At 43.9% G+C, this 20327-nt stretch overlaps 1 protein-coding gene across 1 annotated transcript in view; it reads right to left on the bottom strand.

The window, feature by feature from the left end:
- The window catches only part of ANKFY1 (ankyrin repeat and FYVE domain containing 1), a 36378-nt gene extending 19644 nt beyond the window's left edge, over positions 1–16734 (bottom strand). The window contains exons 1-7 of the mRNA XM_040613753.1: positions 16602–16734; positions 11305–11497; positions 9636–9754; positions 6735–6870; positions 3614–3737; positions 1931–2080; positions 840–1005 (exon numbers count right to left, since the gene is read on the bottom strand). Of these exons, the coding sequence (XP_040469687.1) occupies positions 840–1005; positions 1931–2080; positions 3614–3737; positions 6735–6870; positions 9636–9754; positions 11305–11497; positions 16602–16611 (898 nt within the window). The 5' untranslated portion in view covers positions 16612–16734. The remainder of the gene's footprint in view (positions 1–839; positions 1006–1930; positions 2081–3613; positions 3738–6734; positions 6871–9635; positions 9755–11304; positions 11498–16601) is intronic.
- Between the last annotated feature and the right edge of the window lie 3593 nt (positions 16735–20327).

Genomic DNA, 20327 nt, shown 5'->3' with positions numbered 1-20327 from the left:
CTTTTAATTTGTGGCACTACAATACCCATTAGGTCCAGTCACAGTGTTAAGGTTCAGGTTGTGCTTGGCTTTCAGGAACAGAGCTGTCAAAGACATCAGTGCAGGCAACTAGTAGCACAAGGCATTTACTACAGGTTTTTACCAGACTTTGGCCATAGGCCAAGATGCTGCTGCTCCAAAGCCTTCAGAGTGCTGTGGCAAAGGCAGCCAGGTCCTACTGCACTCCAGTTCTCCTAAGATGCGTTTTCCACTCTAAGGTGGAAAACAGCTCAAGATAATCATGCAGTTGTACTCCGGCCCCACTCTGATAACTACACTACCATTCACCAGAGCTTTGAAGATATTCAGACTGCATAGAAGCACCTCCACCTGCTCCTCATCTTCTTCCAGTCAGTTTTTTCTCCCCTGAAACTGCTGTCCAGTAGCAAGGAGGCTTGCTGTTAACAACAATCACAAAGCAGCATATACTGCATTCAACCCAGGTCCAGAAAAAAACTTCATCTTTATTTGTGCCTACACTGTCATGACTGATTCAACTATTTGTCAGAAAGACATTGTATTGCCAAGTTAGAATATTTCCAGTATCTCCCTACATTTCTTTCTTTAGCAGGCAATACTCTATTAGATCGCTTCTGGATGTCACATAGCGTAGGTTTCGTTTACCAGCCAGCAGGCTAGCTTTCAGATCCCAAATAAGAGTTTGCTTTTACATTTCAAAAAAGAACTAGGACAAAGTTCATTTGTGACTGATTCTCTAGCTTAGCTAAAAGTGACACAGGAATGTGTATTCCACAGTGGGAACAACTGAGTTAACAAGGCTTTGTATCTTATTTACTTACCTCTTTGGATGGCTTTATGTAATAGACTCCAGCCTCTCTTGTCTGCCCTATCTACGTCAGCCTTGTAGTTGACCAGTGTAGTTGCAATACTCTCCAATCTTTGGGAGAGGGCTAGATCCAAAGCAAGATCTCCATTGTGATCCAATTCATTGAGCTTCCCAGGAAGCTACAAATTCAGTCAAGTGACATTAATTAGAGGCATGCTCACCAGACCAACATAGTATTTTAACAGCCCATTCCAACTACCATAGTGTCAGTTCTTCAGTTCTAACGCTAAAGGCTAGTGTTGCATATAAGGAAGAGCATCTTAGACAGGAGAACAACCAGAAGACTAGCATCACCACATAAAAGCCTGCCCTGAAGGCTGTTCAATTAGAAAACAGGAGTTTTGTTTGCAAGCCTCATTTAACTCACAGGAAGAAAGACTAGTACACTCTTAAAAAATGCTGCCTATATAGGTATATTCAACATCATACTAGGAAGAATTATTCAATTATTGCTTTAAGATACCACAAATCCCAGCTGGATTAGCACCTAACCAAGTACTGCTATAGTCCCAGCTTCCAATTAGCATCCAAGGTATCTTAAAGGACTAGTTGAACAATTCTTGATAATTAATACTTGAGTAATTCCTGCTTCCCCCTTGTGCTACAGCTTATTTGCTGGTTGTATAGTATTCATCCAAACAGAATACCTGTTATTTCAAACATTCAATAGAAAAGTGGGTTTTCTCCGAAGAAATTATGTTTAGTGAACTGCCATGAAGCAGCAAAGTTGACTAGTATACCATTCAGCTTTAAACGTGCATAGCAATATCAAGTATTGGATTTTATTAGATACGATCTGTTGCATGCAAGATGTTTTAAGTGTCATCAATCACTTCTGAATTATGTGTTTATGGAGCCTTTACCACTAGACCTCCACTACATACACAGAGGTAACCATGGCAATGATAAACATGCAAATAAGAATTAGTTACAAAACAAACCAACTAAAAAAAAAAATCAATAACAAGGCTCAGACTGGTAGCTACAAACTAGTTATTTGAAACACCAAACTCTGGAAGACAGATCAAGTCTGTCTCACTGTACCTGTGAATCCATTTCAATTAGATACAGAAAGACTACATCTTCTCTCTCAACTTTAATAGCCTTATGCAAGGGATATTCTGTCTTTGACTTGAACATTTTATACAGTAACTGAGCACTCATGCTACTGAAGTCTTCCTTACGCAAGTCATCCTAGAAGCAATAAAAAAAAAGGGTAAGCAATATTCCCGTTCTATTTCTAAACAAGGCATCGTACAATATAATCATGAAGTTCAGAAAACAAGTTCAGTTAAAAGCTCCATTTTGATAATATCACAAGTAGGAACAACCCAAGACAGCCTATTAAGGCTAGGAAGAAACACTCAGGAAGCTTTACATCTTACATTTTAGTGTAAAGATCAGTTTTAGTGAAATTTTTCTCCCCTTTTGTCTACAGATATGGAAAACTAGCGCTTTACCAAGCAATACAGTAGATTAACATCTAGCCCCTAAACTAATTCTCTATCTGGACTTAAATCACAGATTCGTTTCCTGACAAAAATGCCTACATCTATTAAAGACTGACAACTGCAGAACTTTGTATGTTTAAGTTTGATTACTTTTATTCGGAGTTTTTCCAAAGACCTTAAGTTTGAGCTAGTGCTTGTTTGACTAAACAGAAACCACCTCATTCCAGGGAGAATACAGTGTCAGAAGTTCTGAGCCAAAAGCAGGAAAGAGTTAAATCACTAACCTGCAAGTTCAGATATAAGAATTTTTTTCATATATTTGTATCAAAGCACTCCCCTCTGGCATCAGCCAAACAAAGAAACATCCACATGTAGACGATGCATTCGAGATTTTGAATAACCTAAATCCTCACACGCTACTCTGCTGTTGACAAGTCTGAATTTAAAGGCTAATCCATTACTCAGTTAATCAAACCTTCCTCAAAATAACAGATCAGAGCTACTTCCAAGTCTGTTGCAAGACACCTTGGCACTTCATTACAGAATATAAACTCTTCCCTGGCTTCCAGGGATTATTTTTAGAAGTAAAAGCAGGCCTGGGATTTGGGATCTGTGTAGATTGAGACAAACTACGGATGAACTTCATCCAGAGTACAGATTTGATAAGAAACCCTCTTGCTTATTAGAACAGTCCCTTTGGTTTGGTTCATGTTTAAGGAAGTAAGACGCTTTTTACAGTGAAGTATTCCAGTGAACAAAACTACCCTTCAGGGTATAAGCTACTTCCCTGCAGTTGAGACATTCACACAGAGACAGACAACAGACAAAACCTCTAAAGACAACAACAGATCTTAGAGGAGGAATTCACTGTGCTTTCTTTCGAACATATATATTACAAATTAGTATTGTAGAGAATACCAAATAACACACGGCATCAAGAGCACATACTATAAGGATAACCGAGACAGATAGGAAGGGAAATCACTCCTGCCTCAGAATCAGCCCCTTCACTCACACAAGGGGGCAGGACAAGCAAACTTGACAGCTTTTTATCAACACTTGCTCCTTGCAAACATACAAGCATCAGCATTAATAGGTCACCTTAGTCACTGAAAGTTATCAGGAATCCATGTAATCCCCATCCATCCCAACTGGAATGCTTGAATGCTAGCATATCAAGAGATACTCCTGAAGTTAGACAGTACAGTAAGTTAAGCAAAATTCTACTCATTAAGTTCCAGTATTCTGCAAATATTTTTCTTCTGACAGTACTTACCCAGTGACTAGCAATTATCTCAGCACAATAGTTCAGAAGAGTGCTAGCATTCAGCTCCTCAGCAGTCTGATAGAAACGAATGCAGTTCCTGACATTAACTAGTGACATAACACCTTTTTCACATCTGTCAAAATAGGAAAGCCAGTGTTCAGTAGCCAGGAAACAGCTTTACTGCAATCACCATCCCATGCTGCAACAAGGTCCTATATACTCCTTTTCCCAGATGCCAGCAGAAAATGGCTTGGCCTTAATTTAAAGTATGTTTATAGTACTTAGCCTTACAGTAATCGGAAGCCCTGTAAAACAGTTTCCAGAAGAGCAGACCTATTAGAGTCCATCTAAGCTAAGGTCTCATGACAACACCACATACCACAGGAGCCTGCAAGTGGAGACAAGACATCTTAGATCTCCCAAGGGAACAAAGTGCAGTTCATTTACTGTTATAAAGTAAGGAAGAGGTCTAACTTTGCAAGTACTACAGTGATCCCAAGCAGCTTTTGTGCCAAAGCTAGAAAAAGGCACAGCATATACAGTTATTTAATACAGAGAAGGGATTAGCTTTAACAGCCGATCCACCTAATCTTTACAGGCGTGAAGCTACCAGTTTGAGTCTACAGGAAGAAAATTCAAACACCTGAAAGCAAATATGAAGTTAAATATATTCCTGTGATCTCCAAGCAGATATTAAGACCCCAAAAATGGATTGTCTCCAGATACAGATGAGACCCACGCAAAATACTGAGGGAGCTGGCAGAAGCCCTTACTGAGCCACTTACCAATTAGCAGTCCCAGCTAACAAGGGAGGTCCCAGTTGACTGGAAGTTAGCAAGTGTGACAGCAATCTACAAGAAGGGCCAGAAGGAGGATCAGGGGAACCACAGGCCTGTCAGCCTGCCCCCAGTGCCAGGGAAGGTTATGGAGCAGATCACCTTGAGCACCATCATGCAGCATGTACAGGACAACCAGGTTACCGGGCCCAGTCAGCATGGGTTTATGAAAGGCAGGTCCTGTTTCACTGACCTGATCTCTTTTTATGACAAGGTGACCTGCTTAATTGATGAGGGAAAGCTTGTGGACGGTGTCTACCTGGACATTAGTAAAGCCTTTGACATCATTTCCCACAGCATCCTCCTGGTGAAACTGGCTGCTCATGGCCTGAACAGGTCTACTGTTCACTGGGAAAAAAACTGGCTGGCTGGCCAGGCCCAAAGAGCGGCAGGGAATGCAACTACACCCAGCTGGTGGCCACTCAAAAGCAGTGTTCTCCAGGGTTCAGTGCTGGGGACAGTCATGTTGAATACCTTCATCAGTGAACCCAACAAGGGGATCGAGTGCACCCTCAGTAAGACTGCAAATGACACCAAGCTGGGGGGGAGTGTTAATCTGCTTGCAGGTAGGAAGGCTCTGCAGAGGGATCTGGACAGGCTGGATCGATGGGCCAAGGCTCAATGCAGGTCCTGCAGCTGGGTCACAACAACCCTACACAACACTACGGGCTTGGGGAAGAGTGGCTGGAAAGCCACCTGAGAAAAGGACCTGGGGGTGTTGCCTGACAGCTGGCTGGACATGAGCCAGCAGTGTGCCCAGCTGGCCAAGGAGGCCAGTAGCATCCTGGCTGGTACCTGAAATACTGCGGCCAGCAGGACCAGGGCAGCGATCGTCTCCCTGTACTTGGCACTGGTGAGGCCGCACCTCAAATACTGTGTCAGTTTTGGGTCCCTCACTCCAAGACAGACACTGAGGTGTTGGAGCGCATCCAGAGATGGGCAACAGAGCTGGGGAAGGGGCTGGAGCACAAGTCTGACCAGGAACAGCTGAGGGCACTGGGGGTGTTCAGCCTGGAGAAACGGAGGCTCAGGGGGGACGTTCTCACTCTCTACAACTACCTGAAAGGAGGCTGTAGCAAGATGGGGGTCAGTCTCTCCTCCCAACTAAGGACTGATAGGATGAGGAAATAGCCTCAGCTCTCAAGTTGCACCAGGGGAGGTTTAGGTTGGGTATTAGGAAGAAACTTCTTCAGTGAAAGGACTGTCAAGCACTGGAACAGGCAGCCCAGGGAAGTGGGAAAGTCATTATCCCAGGAGGTGTTTAAAAGACATGTAGATGTGGCACTTGGGGACATGGTTTAGTGGTGGACTTGGCAGTGCTGGGTTAGTGGTTGGACTCAGCCTTGCAGGTCTTTTCCAACCTAAACAATTCTATACCTACCAAGATGTCTAATAATTACTAGTAGCATACTGTACAAGGACTTGCCACTAGACTACTATGACCAGACAACAGCTGGTTGTTGGAACACGTAGGTAGCAAACATGAAGACAGTTTTAGGCTGGTACAAAGCTTGAAGGCAGTTTTAGCATTGACCTTACAACTCAACTCCTTTGGTCAAAAAAATTAACAGCAATTTAGTTTGCTTCATGTTGAGTCACTTAAACCATAAATTATGAGCATCATGTGCTGCTGCAGCCCCCAACACCCCTTGGGCAAGAGATTATCAAAGGGTACTGTATCTTTGACCAAATTTAAGGCTTCAAAGTTGTACAAACTGAAATTTCTTTGTGTTTTGTACATCCAGGCTTCTCACTAACTCCATGTAGAGCACTCTACATTCAAGATAACAACCTAGCCCCTACTAGTGTGGTGTAATCAGTCTCCTCAAAATGGCAAAGCACTGTACTGTTACATTAACTTTCTTATGAAGTTGCCACCAAGATGCACAGAACAGCTCTTTAAGTTAAATATTTTTCACTTGTGGTATTTTAATACTGCAAGCTACTTGCTATTGATTCTTCCTAGCATCTTCTAACAATTCCTTTCTTGCAACTCACCACAGCTTGTTACTAATATACTGATCTCTACTTCCTCTTAATGCTTAATTAGGGTTATTAGTCTGACTGGGAGTGGAACTGGAAAGTAAATATAAAAGCTTTAAGAAAGACCACTACAGTTTAACTGTAGTGCAGGGCTTCATGTCCTGTGATAAACTGAACGTCATGCTGTATTATTAAAAACTCAAAGCTTTTAAAAAGCAAAATTTTATCCAATTGCCAGTAGCTATCATCTTTTTTCTATTCAAACAAGGTTGAAGAGTTCAAAAAGATTCACTGTATTTACCAAGACTCACCTTTCCCTAAGCAGCTGGAGCTGAAATCTATTAGCTAGTTTCATGAGCTCTGTCAAGAAGATATCATCTTCTCTTAGCTCAAGTTCATCTGTGTAGATCCACCGCAGCATTGCCATGGTTACCTCTGGGTCAGCATCTGGTACAGAGAGCAACAGGGATTAATAAAATACTCAAAGAACAATCACCTATTCAAGTAGCTGCTATTCCTCTGACTGTTAAAGTCACAGCTACCTTGGAGGAAAAAAAAACCAACCAAAAACAATCGACCACATTGAAACTGTACTGCTTTAGTTTAATCAAAGTATCAAAACAGAGGCAAAACCAGTCTGAATTTTAAGCTGGTAACAATGCTGGCACCAAGCAGGAAAACCTTTTTTTCCATTGGAACACTGTACAGAATGCAGTGAGCCCTATAACATCTCCTACCTGCCACATAAATATTGCATATTTATGTGTTAGTGATGTCCATTTAAAGTCTTTGGTCTCTTACCTATGGCTAAATCCACGTCTACATGTGACAACCACAAAGATGGCCAGAGGGCTGGAGCACCCCTCCTATGGGGACAGGCTGAAAGAGCTGGAGTTGTTCAGCCTAGAGAAGAGAAGGCTCCAGGGACACCTCCTAGCAGCCTGCTAGTACCTAAGGAGGGCCTACAAAAAAGCTGGAGAGGGGCTTTTTACAAGGGCCTGTAGTGACAGGACAAGGGATAATGGTGTTAAACTGAACGAGGGTAGATTTAGATTAGATATAAGGAAAAAATTCTGTACTGTGAGGGTGGCAAGGTGCTGGCCCAGGCTGCCCAGAGCAGCTGTGGGTGCCCCATCCCTGGCAGTGCCCAAGGCCAGGCTGGATGGGGCTGGGAGCAGCCTCGACTGGTGGAAGGCATCTCTGCCTGTGGTAGGAGGTTGGGCTAGATGACCTTGAAGGTCCCTTCCAACCCAAACCCTTCTGTGATTCCACGATTTAAGAATCCTCCCTCTTTTATATTATAGCCATATGTTATAAACTGTTGCATTCCAACAAAGGTACTTACACCTTGGTAATGACTTCCAACTGCTAAAAGCCATTTCTAGGAAAGGTGCAAAAGAGTCAGTTTAAGAAGCTGGTCAGATTTCAGTGTTTACAACACTGATCAGATGCCTGATGCTTTTACACAGCAAGAAAAATAGAAGCATACACCACAAGACTCACAAGCCCAATGGCCAGGGACCTTTGTCACCTAGTCAGAAGTATAGTGACAATTCTACTTACAAAGATGAGAATTACTCCACAACATAAGATCAGTCCAATTACAAGAAAAAGTTAGAAAGATAATGTTCGTCCCTTAAGCTGTTTTGTTTTTAGAACAAAACCATACATTTTTAAGACACCAAGATACTCATCCAGAAACATCTCCTTTACACAAAGGTTGTCCCAGATTATTTTCACAGTACCAGGCAGTACTTGGCATAGAATAGACTGCCTCCTAAGAAAGAAAGAGGAGGTTTTAGTAAGGCACGTGTCTTTTCCAAATTTGAAGTAAATCAGAAAATCTACTGGAGTCAGCTCTGCCTTGGCAGAGCTAAGTGTTCATTTTCTCCCTCCCAACAGAAGAACTTGCATTTGTCTCTTTATACTCTTCTTAAAGACTAGAAAATTCTGCAGATTACATGACCTTTAAAAAACACTCAATTTTAAATGCTGCTTGTATTCTGAAAGTAGGATTCAGACAATCTCAGCTTGCGAGTTCTTAACAGAACCTGTTAAGAAAACCATGATAGATCTTAGGGAACAGCTTGTTGCTTGCCACAACTATTTCATAACCTAATCCTTGTGCTATTTATAAAATTTTATAAAATATTCAATTTTACAGTAGGACACACATTTACTAACACTTCTTTTAAAATCATTCTATAATAGAAAGTGTTTGCATTGTTAAATATGCAAGACTAGTTACATTTGAGATTCTCAGACTACCTTAAACGTGGAGCTAGGAAGGCTATGGACTGCCACTTGCAACAAAACTACAATTAACAGAAGAGCTTTTTGTAATCTTCTATTAGTATAGCACTCAAACTCCTTGGCATCTGTTTTCCTGTGGCTGCAGAAAGATCAGTAAATCCTTTTGCAAAAAAGCTTATGCTATCTCATAAAACTAGCTTGCTGTGACTTGCTTCTTTCCAGTTTGCCTGCACTTAGGTTTCATGATAAGATTAAGTGTGGAAAGCGAAGCCAATGCTCGAATATTCAACATGCCAGACAGCAAACCTGCTTAACTTCATGCCTGTTTTCACTGCTCACAAATTAATTGTTCAAGACTCTTCTATACTGTTAGGTACAGAAAAGCCTAAGAGGTTCAATCTGCAGAAACACTGCCCTGCATTAAGTACATGTAGCAGCACAACAAAATACTGTCTTGTGGAAGACTCTTTAGAAAGCTTCTCTTTCCCCACTATTTCACCAAGGTACCAAACTGCCAAAGCAAATAACCTTTTAAGTATTTGTATTCATTTCCCACACACACTATGTTAACAACAAGTAAAGTATTTCCATGACATGTTTCAAAGAAATTATGCACTCTACCTCTAGAAGCCCTATCCTTAGAAAAAAAGAAGTCAAGCTCCTCCATACAGATTTGTTTTTCATTATGCCTAGTTGACTCTAGAAAAGAAACAGGCCACCATTCTCATCCCCTGTTCATTAAAGAGAAAGAAGGTAGGTTATTGATTTAACTAGCACTAGCACCAAGGTCACAAGTGTACTACCATGTTTCAGAGACAGAGCTCTGTAATTAATGGATTAAGCACCAGTTTGTGAACAGTAGTAGTCGGAAAGGTATAGAAGTAACCTTTTCTCCAACAGGCCTTTCATCAGTCATCCTAAAAACAATCAAAGCATCTTATTACTAAGCAATGACTGACCTGACAGATCCAGCTCCTCTGTTGATGCAAGGTTGGCAAGGCTCCAAGTATCACTGCGTGCTGCCAAGACAAATTTGTGAGCACTGATGCGCTTGTCCCCAACCTTTATCTTCAGATCACTGATAAGAGGAAAAAAACCATATTCATGTATAATGCAGACTTCCCCTGTTCTTAGGTATGTACAGATTTAGCATCTCCATAGTATCTATGTCCTGGTATCCACATTTAGGTTTGAGTTACTTGAAACATCAAAAACATGTTTAATCATTTAAGTAGAACATGTTGTCAAATGACAATTCTTATTTCTCTAAGAAGAAATGCAACGAGTCATTATTTAAAGTGTCTGCGTGGGTTTTTTTGTTTTGGGGTTTTTTTCCAACCATTTCTGAATAAATTGCCAGGGAATTACTGTACAAGATAGGAAAATCCAACAATCTTGAGGTTAAATATTTATGTCACAGTGTCCATACTAATACAGTCAGCTAAGCACCAATGGTTTCAGGCAAGACCAGCAAGAGAACAATGTTTCACACTAGTCTGAATACAAGGCAGACTCCAGAAACGCCAGTTCCCAAGAGACTGGCTGTCAAGAACACTGATTTCATCCTGACCCCTTTAACACCAAGTTATCCTTTGCAGTTAGGGAGGACCTGCCCTGTTTACTTCAAAGTCCAATAGCTTGCAACGTTCTGACTGTGTAGGTGTACTTTCTAAACCATTTTCTATATCAAAGCAATGCTATAAACTACAGTACAACAATACAGAGATGTTACTTAACAAAACTTGCGCTGGGACTTGCTACCTTTCTCATTCCATGACTTGTAGGCCCTTTTAGACCACTTTTCCAAGACTTTAAACTCAAGAAGCTGAACAAAAATAAAGCAATCCAATTCTTCTGGCATATACTACCTAATAAATCTTTCACCCAGCATCCTACAGTAAGTTCTTGCCAGGCAAAGAGCCTTTTCTCAGGGAAGCCCTTGAGGAGATGTTAGGGGAAGGAAACCTTAATCAAAACTATGTATTTTCTCATTACATTAGCGAAATCCCTTATTATATTGGCATTGCTTCCAGTAATAGCAAAGAAATTGGTAAGTGTCATTGTAGTCTCAGAACTAAACCAGTTAAGGGATCTAGAGTATTGAAGGTGACGGAAAAGAAACCATTAAACCTAATTCTGTATTTTTGAATCTCAACACAGTATCATTTATACCACTAAGACCTGTTATACCATACAACCAGACAAGCCAAGTTAATAAGGCTTCTTCACACACTACAGGAATACAGAACTGGTTTCAAGGACACATCCTTTCAAGAAAGGAAGGCTTCCCAGCTGATAGATTAATTGATGTATCCTCTACCAGCTAGGTATACATCAGTTTGAAGTTACTTCTGTTCAAATGGAGTTTTGCTGTTGACAGTAAAGATGGTCAGTTCTCTTCAAACTTCTCTTAAGAGTCAGTCTCAGAGGTAAGCACCTACTTAGAGCTCTTTATTCAAGAACTGGATTTAGGATTCTACCTGATCTTCGCATGCTCTTCCAACTGCAATAAGGATTCCATTCGCACCAGGCAGTAAAGAGTTTTCCTTATCCAAGCCTAGTACCTACTGCAGTCAATAAAGTCAAAGGTTCCTGTAATGCCCCCTTTCCCAAAGGGGGATTTCTTACCTGTACTGCTCCTGCTGATAGAGTTCAGCTACAATGGCAAGAAGTCGACTGATAAAGGTGTCGCTGGCATTGTCTTGGTTAGCCTCGGCAGCCAGAAGATTGCATCTCCTTTCTGTATCAACTAGTTTCTTCTGCAGCTTTACATACTCCTGGCGGAGAAGCATCAGATGCTTTTCCAGCTTGGCCACCTCCTCTGCAGAGGCACACAGTGTTACTACAAGACTGAAACATGCACACCTTTGTTTTGCATCTGAGCATAACTTCATCCTACAAGCACATTACACATCTAGTTTAATCACAGAACACTCCAGTAAGAGTCTCTCCTCTTCCACAGTACTTCAGCATCTCCCCCAACATTAAACCTTTTATTTTATGTCACTGCTAGCCATAAACACATCAGAACACAGTGATAGAAGCCACTTACAAAGCAAGTTCCCAAATCCTGTCCAGTCAGGAATGCCATAAGCTTTCTAAAACCATGGTAGTCAATGATGGTGGAAATTACGGTGGAATAGGGGTCTAACTGTAATTCTTACCCATTTTTTCAGTGTAGTTAAGGTACCGTTTGACTTTACAGCTAAGGCATCAACCACAAGTGAGCATTAGAACAGTTGCTGGTATACCTTACCTACCTCAGAGTACTTAACTGACCTGTTTAGAACTCCTCACAGTGTCAGCTAAGAAAACTGCTTAAGGAAATGGCCAGAGTGGAAAACAGATTCTCCCTAGAATCTGTGTTTTAAAGACTAGCCAAAGATCTATAGAACTGTACTTACTACTAACACACACACATTCCTCCATCGGAGGCACTGCTAACAGGGGCAGGTCCATGGTGGCTATTTCAATTCAGGAGCAGCACAGCAACAGCACCGGGGAGTCTGACCCCTGATCAAGTATTTCCATCCCACTGCAGCACCCACTTTTCCACCACATGTAAATGGTCACTCCACAACATGTTGTGGTAAGTTAGTTTGCTGAACTCAACCCAGGTTACCTGTATGAAAAACCTCCATTTCACTGCTGCAAGGAAATACCTGCACAGGTGTTTAAGAGCAGCCCAACTTATGAATACTTATTTATGGATTAGTTGCAGAAATATGTGGTGCTCTATCATTGTGCTTAATTGATTATCACACACACACCCCCAATCATTAAGTTAATGTTCCAAATAAGGTACAAATCCAAAACCAGTCTTAAACTGAAAGGGGCCAGTGAGGAGAAATTTTGAAGCTAAGCAAACAATTTCAGTGGCAAAGTTCCTACAAGGTTACTCCCTACCAGCCAGGAATTCGTTGTTCAACAATTTTTCTCAAATATTTACTAAATGTCACTACTACAAACAATGAGAAACTGAGCTCTTTAGACCAGTGTTTTCTTCTTGCTTCTGCAGAGAAGTTCAACAGCATAGCTGACCTTGGCCTTGCTCCAGCACAGGTCCCCAGAGCAGAGCATCCCATCCATCTCTAGCTCAGCTGCAGACACAATGTCTCATTTTGTCTTTCCTCTACAGACTACTGCAGCGAATGCTCTCTCATAAGTCTTTTAACTTCACAACTACTGTAATGGATAAACAGATAGTAATTTACTCTATTTTACTCTTCAGTTAATAGTACTTAAGCAGGCTTGGCAGTGTACCTCCTTCAACAGTCTTTTATTTAGCTTTACCCTTTAAAAGTTAATAGATATCATCTCCTTTGGGATATTTTCCTTATTCTATTGAAATACACTGCTTCAGAACTGTGCTATCAACACCACACCAGCCCTCAGAGGGTTTGAAATTCTGCTCTGGTCTTACTATCTAAAGATAAATGCAGTTTTGGCGTTCCCAGAACTAGAAGGACATGTTTCTGGAGCAACAGCTCCTTCCTGACAGATTCATGTGTTGAGGGTGGCACAAAGCAAGCCCCACTGTTACAGCTGGGAGAGCAAAAATCTGACAGCAGCTAGGAGTTATCACTGAAAGACAATGAAACCCACATCAGAATTTCATGTGTGAACACCACCACTGTTTATATAGCAAGATTTTTAGGTGCCATACAAATTCAAACGCTAGGAATAACAAGGTGCCTGCTGAACCTCATAGCATATATCATCTTAAAGAAATACTGCATCTTCCAGTCAAACAATGAGACCGTGAAGGTGGGAATAAAGAAGCAGTACCAGGAAGTAACATCTCAAATCCTGTCATTTTGCCAAAGCCAGCTCATTCTCTCTGAATTACTCTGCAGTCAAGAGGACACAATGTAGAACTACCTTAAACTCTCAAACAGCAGTAGCTTAAGCTTTATGCTTAACCGACAATAAAGCTTGTTACTGCTGCTTCCAGGGCAATCCAAGACAATCACTACCTGCAGCGAAAGTAATTCAAGAACTGAAGCTTTGAGAAATCTGTTTCAGATTGACAGCATGCACTTCCTGCAACCTCAGTGAGAGGGACTGACAAGTAATTCCTACAGTAAGCAAATACAAGACTTGTAAAATCAGAGCTTCTCTTATTCTACACAAGAACATGCACACCAGTTGCACAGTAGCTACTACTGCACACCTGCAGACAGCATCTGATCTTACAGCACATTTCAAGTGCACATTCAAGACAGTCTTTGAGGTGCAGTTAATCAACATTCACCACAAAGAGCAAAGCCTCAAGTTTTCCCTGTACACTGTTCACTTAAAGAGTAAGAGAGCTGCTTAAAATAAGAATTGCTTCAAAAAGAGCACCCTGCTCCATTTCAGTTAGAAGCACAATCTCTATGCAAACAAGTAGCATCACAACTCCAGATTTACTATAGTCCTCAGTTTTGGAAGGGGGGAGGAGGGTCATAACTTAAAAAAAAAAAAAATCAATCTAAAGTCACCATTTATCTTCAAGCTGGCAATCATTTTGACATAATGCCTACTATTGCCAGTCCACATTATGTATAACCATTCAGCTGACTCTCTCCCAAGTATAATGTACATCCACTGCACACATACACAAATCTAATGAAGATCTTTGCATCAAGACACTGAAAGGATAGCCCCACTGGAAGATACCAGTAAGTCTCTGGCTGAACATCAATCCACATGCATGAGTGAAGACAAAGTCTGGGTTCAGCAAAGGCATACACAAAGTGCCTCCTTTTCTGAGCCCACAGTTCAGGTATAGAGTTAACAGATGGCAAGAAAAGAAAACCAGTGTTTAACAACTTTCTGGCAGCTAGACTGGCATCTCATGGACTGGCAGAAGTTTACACTCCACATCAAAGATTCTAAAGAGGACTTCAGAAGAGGCTTCTTACAGGAGAAGGCATAACAGTACAGCAACTGTACAGCTGAATCCAAAGAGATAAGTAGGGAGGCAACAGGCAATGGGGTGACAGATAGCATGTACCAAAAACTAGAGGGAGGGTCTAGCAGAACCCATCACACCCATCAAATGCAGTCACAGAACCAATATGGATAAACTTTTGTTTACTTATGAAGTGGACACAAGAGAAATGTTTCAGGAAAATATGTTATTTCCTTACCCCTCAAGCCAGGTCCTTCATCAACTGCTCCATACCCCAAGCCCCACCTCCCCAAGGCTGTACAAGTTACTGCTTTCTTGTTCCTCCTCATTTTTGCACACTTAATGATCTTTACCCCAACAACCACCCCAAAAGTACCACAACATACTTCCTGCTGCTTTAGACTCAGGCATTAATCCAACAATTTTTACCCATGGCTGCATGTAACTTCATATTCTGTGGTATTGGTGGTACAGGACTTACAGCAGTTACAAAGGAAGCTCGGCTCTCGTCTTTAGAAACTGTTCAATGAACTTTTAACTAGTAATTGCAATAAATCTAATTCAGGGCTTCTATACACAGAGGCAAGGCTTCCATAAGAAAAAGCACTCAGCTTCTGAGTAGACAGCCAGTATGACAAGCTCCCTTAATAAACCTTCACTTTCCAGCTGACTCTCTAATACCATCAGTTCTTAACTAGAAAGTGTTGCTGCAAATAAGTACTTTGTTTCAAAGGACAAAATGAGTCCCTCTGCACAGATACCGTAAGGAATTCAGTGGGCAGAGCTACAACTGCAGCTTATTACTCCTGTTCATGCAGGATCACTCACTGGTCGTATACTTTCTTTAGGCAAAAGATCAGAAAGTTACATGAACTAGAGAAGAATCTTTTGAGAAGCACAGATGCCTGAAAGCGGACCTGCATTAACTGCAGGTTCATTCTGCAGAGCAGGACTCTGAACTAGAGCCTCATATCTCAGTGGGGAATGTGTCCCCACCTGAAGACAACTTTGACATCAAATGCCCGTTAGAACTGGATCACCAAGGTTTAAAAGCCAGCCTAAAAGGCTGGTCAGCTAAGACTGGAACTGTGGTATTTCAGCACACAAGAAGTCAGGAGCTACCCTAAGGATTTATTAAACCACCTATACTGCAGCATCCTCTCAGCTGATGCATGCCAGTTTATTGGCATCTGCTACATTGTAGTTAATCTTCCACAAGTGCTTTTAAAATTCTACCACTGCCTGAGAGTTGCTCTCCCAGAGTTGAAGGCTGTGCTTTTCAGACTAGAAGTCAGAGCCTTCATTTCCTCTGAAACTTGGGACATTTTAGCTCAGTTCATCGACTTTGTTTCCTCTAAGGAAGAAAAGAGGAAGCTTCTGTCTTGCAGGAAGAAGTAGGACTGTAAAAAACGAAGCGTTTTTTCAAATCCCATTACCGCGGTTAAATTAATTTTGAAACGGTGTAATTGATAGCCTCCAAGCAAAAGCAGAGCAGTCTAGGAGCCCTTAGGAGTCCTGCAGATTTCATCTGAGGCCGAATGTGACAAAAGGGGCGGCAGCAGCAGGTGCCCGAGAGGCCGCAGCACTTCCCAAAGCCTCCGCGGCTCCAAGAGCAGCCGGTGGGGGGTCCCGCGGCCCCACAGCCCCGGGCAGGCGGCAGCGTCCACCCAGCTCCACCTGGCCGGCCCCGGGCGGGGAAGGGGGCTGCGGGCCGTCCCGGCGGGCTCCCCACCACCCACAACTACTCCGAACCCCCTCCTCCTAAGGGGCAAAGGGGGCCAGACCCGCCCCGCGGCCCCCAAGCAGGGCTGAGCCCCTCCCCCACCATTTCCCGTTCACCTCGGGGGCGGCCTGTCCCACCCGCCGCGGGCGGGGCCGAGCCAGCGGCACACGGGGGAGCGGCGTGAGCCCCACACGGGGGCAGCTGCCGCTCCCCTAGCGAACGGAGAAGCCAGCCCGGCCGGCGGCGCTCCCCATACACCCAGCGGCCGCGGCCCCGCCCGGCGCCTGCCCGGGCTCCCCCCCTTACCTTCCGCCATGTTGGGTCCGGGGGCGCAACTCTCGCGAGAGCCGCCGCCCGCCCCGCCGCCTGAGCCCGACGCTCTCGCGAGACCAGCGCGGCAACCGCTCCGCTCCGGCGGCCGCCTGCCCTCAGCGGGAGGCCCGTGCACGTCAGGCCGGAGGGCGCGCCGCGCCGCTTTATCCCGGCGGCTCCTCCCCGCCCCAGCCAGGGAGCGGCCCCGGGAACCCGCCCGCCCCGGCCCCGCCCCGCCCCGCCCCACCCTCCCGGCCCCTCAGGAGGCGGAGGCGCTCCCCGGCCCGCGGCTCTCCGGTCCCGCCCGCAGCGGCCGCGGGCTTTCGCCGCCTCTGGCGTTTCTCTCCCCGGCTCAGATCAGGCGCCCTGCCCGGGTCGTCTCTGCGGTGCCTCCCGGCGGCGGTAGGACAGCACCATGGTCGCCTCTGCGGCACAGCGCCGGCAGCCGGAGCTGGGGAGAGACGCCCAGCCCCGGGGACGGGACGGGGCCGCCGCCGGCCGACCGGCTGTGAAGGCCCGGCCGGGCAGTGGCCTCGGGCAGCCCAGGGCTGACGCGTGCCTGCCCCCGCTCGCCCGGCTGCGGCCCGGCTGAGGGGCCGCTGGTTGCGGGACCCCTGGTTGTGACCTGGCTGCGGGACCCCCAGCTGCAGCCCAGCTGAGGGGCCTCCAGCTGCAGGACCCCCAGCTGCAGCCTGGCTGAGGGGCCCCCGGCTGCAGGAACCCTGGCTGTGGGATCCCCAGCTGTGGGGCCCCGCAGCACCCAGGGCTCAGGGGATCGCTGTACTTTCGGCTCCTGCACCTAGAGCTGCTGTTTCAGGCAAGGTGCCCGGCAGCTGGAGCTGTGTCCGGTGGGTTAAGAGCGTGGTTCAGAGGCGAGGCAGTGGCCAGACCATTTTGTCAAGCCCTGTGTACAGCAAAGCCGACCCTCGGGGGCTTCATGGGCTCCTGGTCTTCCCTGCCTAGGTGCAACAGCAGTACCAAAATACACTGATCCAGCGGCAACATTCTTGTTTCAAGAGCAGATTTCAAAGAAGTGTTTGAACACATTACACACAGTATTGTATTACAGACATAATTGTCTTTCTTCCCATCAGATGATCTTTAAAAAGTCACTCTGCCTCATACCTATAGTTTTCTGTGCCTGTGGGATAGAACAGCAAAACCAGAGTGCTAGGGCCAAGCTTCGAGAGCCAGCAACTGCAGTTTCCAGACAGCATCAAACACGACTCGTTTCATTTTTCACAGCTCGGTGACAAATGTGCACGGTGCTGCTACCTAGCTAACTTACACCACTGCTTCCCAGCTGCTACTGATCATCCCCAGTAACTGTGAGGAAACAGTTATTACTGCCTGATCAGATTTAGCCTCAGTTTAATATGTGAGTAACAACAGAGATTGGATTGCAAACTGCGACCATATTCTGCATCTGGGGAATCGGCAACCTCATCTTCTGCCGAGGATTTGCCTGGGCAGGAAGCTGTCTTTTTACAGCCTCTCTTTTAAAACCCAAGCACTTCCGGATCTGGCTTGAAATCGCTCGTACACACTTCTGAAAATACGAAGAAATTGTAAGACTTGTGGTACTCCCCTGTTTGCACTGCGATGGCACCGTACTGCACCAGATGGTACAGACGCAATAAAAAGTCCACACCCATCGACCTACCAAAGAAATTAAATACACTTATGGTCACTTCAGAATTAATGTTCTCTGTTTATTGATCATCTAGTTTCAATAAGCATTTTCTAGGAATCACAGCAGGAAAGAATTTTAGCATGACAGCTGAACAGCCCTTCTTTTTACAAAGATCTCTGACGCGTAAGTGGCAGCATGGAGAAATAGAAAAAAAAGGAATCAGGATAGCCATACTACTTCAGTATTTATTTTAATTCCATGCTTTGCTTTTCCTTGACCCCCAGTGATGGAGTGTTACCTGGAAAAGCCACCATGTGCTGGGGGCTAAAAACAGCACAAGAACTCAGCCATGGTTACAAGCCTCCAGAACACAGAAAAAGTGTAATTGATCATCCAGTACACTGCCGGCCTACATAAACCAAACCAGATACAAGATGAAACGGAGTAAGAATGCTGGTTTACTCCATTGTTCACTACTTGTATGTACTGCACCTCTTCAATGCTATTCCTATCTTGAGGCTAAGCAGAGATTTCTGGTTGTATCAGTTACCGTCATAGCCAGATTCCTTTCACGTGTGGGGCAAGAATAAATAAAAAGCCCACTGTGATCAGAGAAAAGTTAAAATAGGCCATCTCCATGCCCGTCAGAGGCTTTTTACAGCCTGGACATTTGGCACCAGACACTTAGCTGCCTCTCACTAGGTCACTGGGCATTAGCCATACCTGCAGCTCGTAAATCTCAACAGCATCCCGCAGGAACGCTCCTTCCTTTGGAATATCTGGGTCATGTGGAATTGCAAACCATCTGGGTAAGCCAAACAGAACTGGGTTTATATTTGAAAAATTTACAAAGAGGGGAAACCAACACTGCTGTGGAACAAACAGTTCTTCCAATACCACTGATGCAAGATTAATGTTTCCAGGCCTACCCCTTAAAGAACAAACAAGCAGCTCTTCTGGAGAACAAATTAGAAAAATAAAGCTTTAAACTATTTTGTGAAGTTTACAGATAAGTCAGTTGTGAACTGCATGTGTTGCTTAAGAAGACAAAACAGAGAACATTGTTGAACTTGCTGAAAGCAGCAAGTACCAATTATCTTGAACTGCTGCCAGCTCTTTAGACACACTGTGGAAAGGGAAAAGGGCGGGCAGCCCATGGAGGGAAGTCCACTGCTAGGTTTAGTAAGAGTAGCTTCTTCCCAATGTTTTGTTTATAGAAAGAATGGTACTGTGCCACTCATGTTCCACACAGGCCCAATATATATGTAAGTGAAAAAGTGTAACCAGCTGGTGGGAAAGAAACCTCAAGCAATTTTAGACAAGTACACAAACAGGAACTAAGATCAACTGTTATATCTGGGCACCAGTAACTCTGAAGTACTGCCTGCCTACATGAGCAGGCTATCCAATTAAAAGCAAATTTAATGATTTCTCAAGATAATTATTTACCAAATATGTAAATGTGGACATTAAACACATCTATATCTAAACCAACTGTAGGAAAAAGTAGTATCTTTACATTTAAGTTATCTTCTACTTACTAAATGGCTTTTTTGTCCTGTATGGCTGTCTTGCCACTAATAATTGTCATCTCCTTCCATGCCACCCCACCCTCAAGAAACCTGTAATATATGCATGTTGCACAGCAACCTGAAATGAAGTCCAACCAATTAACAAATTAGTACTGAAGCCTTCTTCCAAGATGACTCTCTAACACTGGAACTCTTCATTTATTAGTGGGTTACTCTGTGCTGTTAGAAGCTGTGGTAAACCTGTGACAGAGCAGATAACAGTTAAGTAGTTGCAAGTTCCTCTTTCTTTGGTAGAAAGGTATTTCAGCTAGGCTTGGAAAACTCTTGTTACCAGATACTCCAATATTACTATTTTCTCACTGGAGGGCCAAAAATGGTTACAATAGGAAGAAAGGTGTGTATTTTGTTTGCTTTTTAATTCTTTCAAGATGAAATACAGTATGTCAAATTCAACAGATGTTTGCTGATGTTATGTTGTTGAAGATGTTCAGGTGAGTTGTGCTCCAACTGCAATCACCCTTCCTATTTAGATACTCAAGACAGCCAGTTTGACAC

This window comes from Falco naumanni, chromosome 1, assembly GCF_017639655.2.
Source record: "Falco naumanni isolate bFalNau1 chromosome 1, bFalNau1.pat, whole genome shotgun sequence".
In the NCBI taxonomy this organism is placed as follows: Eukaryota; Metazoa; Chordata; class Aves; order Falconiformes; family Falconidae; genus Falco; species Falco naumanni.
This window is presented reverse-complemented; position numbering and strand designations above follow the sequence as displayed.